The sequence below is a fragment of the Hippoglossus hippoglossus genome, chromosome 1 (assembly GCF_009819705.1).
Source record: "Hippoglossus hippoglossus isolate fHipHip1 chromosome 1, fHipHip1.pri, whole genome shotgun sequence".
Taxonomy (NCBI): domain Eukaryota; kingdom Metazoa; phylum Chordata; class Actinopteri; order Pleuronectiformes; family Pleuronectidae; genus Hippoglossus; species Hippoglossus hippoglossus.
In genome coordinates this window covers 14959482-14965163 of record NC_047151.1, presented here as the reverse complement: position 1 = coordinate 14965163, position 5682 = coordinate 14959482, and the positions used below count along the sequence as shown (strand labels likewise).

The following is a 5682-nucleotide window of genomic DNA, read 5'->3' as shown; positions in this document are numbered from 1 at the left end:
GAAAACGTCCAGTCTGAGCTTGTTATTTTTCAGTGCTGGTTTTGGAGACAACACAAGGTGCAGGTAGCAAGCGAAGGGTGAAAAGAAAGACATTAAAAACATGCTGCTGACGTGTGAACTGTAATAACAACACAATCAGAGCCCCACCAAAGCTAAGCTGTTTAGTGTGTTTGTGTGTTGTAGGCTAAAATTGACTACTAATTCCCCACATTTAATCGGCTGGGGACTGCGTGTTACTGACGAAGACAAAGAAAGCCATTCAGCGAGGCAGAGGGACAGAACGAGAGAGAAGGGGTGGGTGTAAAGAGCCAGAGGCAAGGCCAATTTCAGCTCAGTAACCAGCACACACTCAGACTTTTGTACACGGCTTTGCCTCCACGCTGCCCTCTCCGCTCCACCTGAGGCTGCCTCCACATTCAGCCATAGTTTAAACACAAGTCAGAGGGCATCTGAAATCAAAATGTCAAGTTCATTGTGCTGTCATTGTGTCTGAAGGTGATCTATAACAGAGATAATGCTGGAGGCACTGATATGTTTCACAGTAAGAGGTGTGGGAGAGAGAGGGGAAACATTTTCAGGGTTAGGGAGATTATTATTATTATTGATGGAAGAAAAAACTGAAAAACAACATTCAGTGCAGAGTTAATAGTTAAGCAATTTAAGATATTGAGGCTCTCAGAGTAACTGAACTGATTCAGAACACATTTATGTGTGTGAGCCACAAACACAGATCTTTTTCATCAATACATTTTGGATAGTTGAAAAAAAGTTAAGTTAAATCGATAGGAATTAGTCGACAACTGATTTTAGTCTCAGCTCCATCTTGGCTACATGACGATATGGATTTCACAGAAGTACATTTATAGATACTCACTCTGCACTTCTTTGTTGTATAATAAACATGTAATGTGTTTGTATCTAATTACTTTTCCCATTTGCAGTTAAGACCATTTGATATATAACATATTGCAGAAAAAACAACAATGCAATGCAGTATTTTCATTTTATTCTACAACGCTCTATTCCACTTCCAAGACATTGTACTTTTTACTCAATAAGATATATCTCAATTTCATAAAATTAGGCATTGGCCGTTGGCCTCAGCAGTACACCTATACAGTTCATAACAAAACCACGGTACTGCAACATATTGATGCATCAATATTAATAATAATACACCATAGTGAGACCATCTGAGATTATTTATTCTAATTACTCTTCATTGTAGTGCTTTTACTTTTTGCTGGTGAAGTATTTATGTATTTATTGTAATGGAGTACTCTATTTTTTTTGCAGTTCTTGTTGAAGTAACTCATTTTTCATACAAAGTGGCTAAATATCTTGCAGTTCCATATTTCTCAAATGTGAAGATTTTCTGCTTTTAAAAAAAAAAAATGTTATACTTTTGAGGTTTCACTTTGTGGTTTAAAAAAAAAAACATGAATTATTAAAATGTCACTTTTTATAATGAATTTTAAAAAATCAAAAAGTGGACTAATTTGAAATGAACCCTGCCCTAACCAAGTAAAACAGGTACATTCTGTGTACATATCAGTAATAATGAGTTGATGATGCAATATATAATAGTAGGTGTCAGTCACAGGAGCATTTTCCTGCTCTCAGTACTTTTACTTTTAATACTTTAAATTAATCTTCCTGGTTGTACACATCCTTTTATTCAATATTTTTAACATCCAAATGTGTAATGATAATTTATATGAAGTATTATGAAGTAAAATACAGAAGAGATAAGATATTCGGTCTCTTAGATAACACTAATAAACCGGAGCCTGTTGAGCTTCCAGCTCTGACTCCAGACCATGTGGTGGCGGTAGAGCGCCTACAGTATTATACCAAACGAAGAAGACGCTCTTCCTGCCGCGCCAAACGCACGAAGCTGCTGAAAGTCTCCGGTAAGAAACTGGTTAGTTCAGCTTTAACAGGACACGTGAGGCCTAAATATTAACCTGGAACAACCTTAACTCACCATTCAAACCACTAACACCTGCGTTCTGATGGAGAACAGGCCAGTTTCTGTAGTTTTAGCCGTATCGACAGTGTGCAGCACTTAGCCACAACACGACAACACAGGATACTAGCTACACAAAAGGGGTTGTCAGTCATGTGTGTAGTTACATGACAGGGAGTTGTTTACACCACAGACGCCTTGTGTCAGTGTTGTCCACACTGGAATGTAAATGTGTTGCTGAGTTTTGAAGTAGACACCAAGATTTAAAGACAAACCTTCAGACGTCAATACACTGTTACGTGTTACGTGCTCAGACTCCTGCCTGTTGAAGATCCACCCACACAGTGTGACTAAGAATAATAATAACAGATGATCAGGGGAGCGTGAGGACTTCTACTATCAGACCTCATTCAAAATTACCCAATATTGGCATATGTTTTCACTTAATTTTAAGTGTAATATCAAATCCGTGCAAGTAGTATCTAGTTGTCTGGCATTTATTGGTTGTGTGTTTCATGGTTTGTGTCTTTTTCTGGATTGTAACCCAGTTTTTTTCCATTAATTTGCACTGTATTTCCGAATTAACACCTCTAATTTCGTGGTACTGCTTTCTTTTGTACAATGACAATAAATAGTTTCTATTCTATTCTATTCTAGAAAAGCCTGTGGTTTCCTCTCCCAGCAGTCATGGATCTCGGCCCCTTTGAAACGGACAACTCTGTCAGCTGCCGGCTGGCTTCTCAGATCCCTGATGTCTGCAAGACGGAGGACTGTTGTCTGGGCATTGATGAGGCCGGCAGGGGGCCTGTGCTGGGTACGTTCAGTCATTTTGTGTAGCAGCAACTACACACTGTGAGGCATGCGGCACACACACTTATGGTTTTTATGTTTTTTTGTGATCCAGGCCCCATGGTGTATGGAATATGTTTCTGTCCAGTTTCCAAAAAGCAGCAGCTGAAGGACTCGAAAGTGGCAGGTAATCCCGTTCCCCTGCCTTTGTTTATTTTTAAAGGACCTGGCACTGAAGAACTTAAGTTTTTCAATGAATTTAGCCTGTTCACCATTCACCAGTATTTGTTAACAACCGTAGATTAAAGATGTTATTCTTATATCGATATGCATACTGAATACTGCATTATTTACTCCATGGCATATTGGTAAATAAAATATCAGCGGTATGCTTAAATCATTGTGTTGTATATCTCCCTTGATAGATTCAAAGACCCTATCAGAGGCAGAAAGAGAAAACCTTTTTAAAAACCTGGATGAAGCCAAGAGTTATGTGGGCTGGGCGCTGCATATTATCTCCCCCAACACCATCTCTACCAGCATGTTACAGAGGTATGTGACATGTGTTATATGTGACTACGTGCAATCCTTTTTACTTTGTTATAATTATTATTGTTATTTTCGATATATCCTTATCTTTATATTGTATGTTTATGTATTTATTACTTTTTTTAATAGATGTTTTCTGTTTTTGCTTTCCCCTTTGCTGCTGTAACTAATAAAGGATTATCTAAACTTAAATTCACACTCGCTAATATAGTCTTTGCTTTTTCTTCAAGGACAAAATACAACCTGAATGCTCTTTCACATGATTCAGCGATTGGTCTAGTACAGTATGCCTTGGACAGTGGAGTGCAGCTCAAAGAGGTAAAGACCTGATTGCACATAAATATAAATGTGTGCATCTCATTTTCAATGTTGCGAAGTGTAGGTCAAATATTTTGTGGTGTGTCTATATGGATAAATTGTGTTTTAACGTATGCATTTCCTGCCCTATAGAGCATCTTAATTCAGGACATTAAAATGCAATAAATCACCTTGCATGCAACTCAACAATGTTCAACACTGTGCTTATTACAGGCTGCCTTGATGATTGTCTAATTGTCTAATATTAAATGCATTTAAATAAAGATGGCCACAAATTTGTGTATTTTCTGAATTCTGCAGGTTAAAATGTTTATTCTGTCAAACGATAAGGTAACAAGTTCTCCCTTTGGTCCCTAAAAAATGAAAGGTGTTAAAAAGTATATGTTATGAACTACTTTACCTGTACTTTAAAGGTTTTATGTTTTTGTTTTTCCTCAGACAGATCTGTCTGGATACCTTCACCCTACAGTGAACTAACTCCTGTTTTTCTCCTTGTTTTCTCCTTCTCTTTTCACTCTATCTGTTCTGTCTCTGTCGTTCCTTCTTCTCTCTGTGTGCTGTTCTGCAGGTTTATGTGGACACAGTCGGCCCAGCAGATAAATATGAGGCAAAACTCTCCCAGCGGTTCCCGGGTATCGAGGTGACTGTTCGGCCAAAAGCTGACTCCCTCTTCCCCATTGTCAGTGCTGCAAGTATCTGTGCGAAGGTAAGTGATGATCATCAAGATGCCATAAATGTGTGAGGTTATAGATGTATCACTGCTGGAGACAGTGAAAAGGAAAGGAGGGCTGATATTAGTGGAGGTTTTATTTATTTATTTACTTCTAAGAAATGTATGCAAAGGACTTTTTCAGCTGCTTTTTTCAGCTGAGTGCAGATTGAATAATGAGCCACAGTGAATAATGATATCGTTACAATGACTGTGTGGATTTCCGTGGCCTTAATTTTGGACTATTGATGCTGCTGAAAACCTCAAAGTCCATATTTTAGGATCTGGTCAGATTTGGATCTCTGGCTTCACTTCTGTTGTGTGATTTTCTTCAGGTTGCCAGGGATCGTGTTGTAAAAGGCTGGAACTTTGCAGAGGACCTGGGAGAGATGGATACAGATTACGGCTCAGGATACCCAAATGGTAACAGACGTAATGACAGCCATGTTTGAAAAACACATGTCAAATATACTGAATGAAATCAGCCTTTGAGTGTTTATCTATAACCAGTCGGTCATTCCTAACACGACCTAAACAAGGCTACAACAATCAGAAAATTATTGATGCATGTTAAAACTGTTTGTAGTTAAACTGTCACTGAGCCCAACTTTTTACTGTTTTCAGACCCCAAGACTAAAGCGTGGATGCTGAAGTACCTGGACCCAGTGTTTGGTTACCCTCAGTTTGTTCGATTTAGCTGGAGCACGGCCCAAACCCTGATGGACAGCAAAGGAGTGACTGTTCACTGGTAAAAAAAACTTTCAGACTTAATATTGTCCAAAGCCTTTTTATGTGTAAAGACAGAGACTGATTTGGGGAGAGTATTTAATTTTTCACATGACTGTAAAAAAATGCTTCCATGTGTTTAAGATGTAAAAACCACAACCAGTTTGATTTCCACGCTTAATGTCTGTGCAAATCATTTGACCTCAGGAGATGAGCACTAACCACAGTGTATAAATCAGTCTTGTTTTGTTAAATCTGTCCTCAGGGATGATGACGAGGAGGACGGGGAAAAGGCAGCACAGCGGCAGCACAACAAGTCCATGTTATCCTACTTTAGTGCTTCAGCTGGAGGTAAAGACCAAAACCCATCCCACCAGACACACCGCTTCCTCACTGAGCGCAGACTGAAAAGCCTCTGCACACTCTGAAGACGTTAGCGGACATCCCTGTACACACTGGGTATCATAAGCTCATTGTGGGATCTTCATATACAACGAAACAGTTGTTTGCAGATGTGTATGGACTGGGATGAAACATTGCTGGCATCTGTTTGTATCACAATCCATCTTTATTTGTTCTGTTTGTATGTTTTTTTTAATACATAAAACCATGTAAAAGTCAT

General features: G+C 38.7%; 1 protein-coding gene across 7 annotated transcripts; it reads left to right on the top strand.

The window, feature by feature from the left end:
* Window positions 1-1830: 1830 nt before the first annotated feature.
* On the top strand, window positions 1831-5682 carry rnaseh2a (ribonuclease H2, subunit A). 7 transcript variants are annotated; one of them, XM_034584782.1, is made up of 9 exons: window positions 1831-1924; window positions 2655-2783; window positions 2874-2945; window positions 3184-3310; window positions 3538-3625; window positions 4194-4331; window positions 4670-4757; window positions 4959-5082; window positions 5326-5682. In XM_034584782.1, the coding sequence occupies exons 2-9, from the start codon at window positions 2657-2659 to the stop codon at window positions 5486-5488; spliced, it is 927 nt and encodes a 308-aa protein (XP_034440673.1). In that variant the 5' UTR covers window positions 1831-1924; window positions 2655-2656; the 3' UTR covers window positions 5489-5682. The 7 variants fall into 7 exon arrangements, with proteins under 7 accessions (XP_034440673.1, XP_034440630.1, XP_034440657.1 ...); XM_034584739.1 differs by having other exon boundaries at window positions 1836-1924; window positions 2652-2783; XM_034584766.1 differs by having other exon boundaries at window positions 1860-1913; window positions 2627-2783.

Excerpts from the sequence above, each read along its gene's own strand:
- rnaseh2a (XM_034584782.1), top strand. The coding sequence starts at position 2,657 with ATGGATCTCGGCCCCTTTGAAACGGACAACTCTGTCAGCTGCCGGCTG. Across the intron at positions 2,946-3,183 it reads GAAGGACTCGAAAGTGGCAG|ATTCAAAGACCCTATCAGAG; the intron begins GTAATCCCGTTC and ends CTCCCTTGATAG. Across the intron at positions 3,311-3,537 it reads TCTACCAGCATGTTACAGAG|GACAAAATACAACCTGAATG; the intron begins GTATGTGACATG and ends TTTTTCTTCAAG.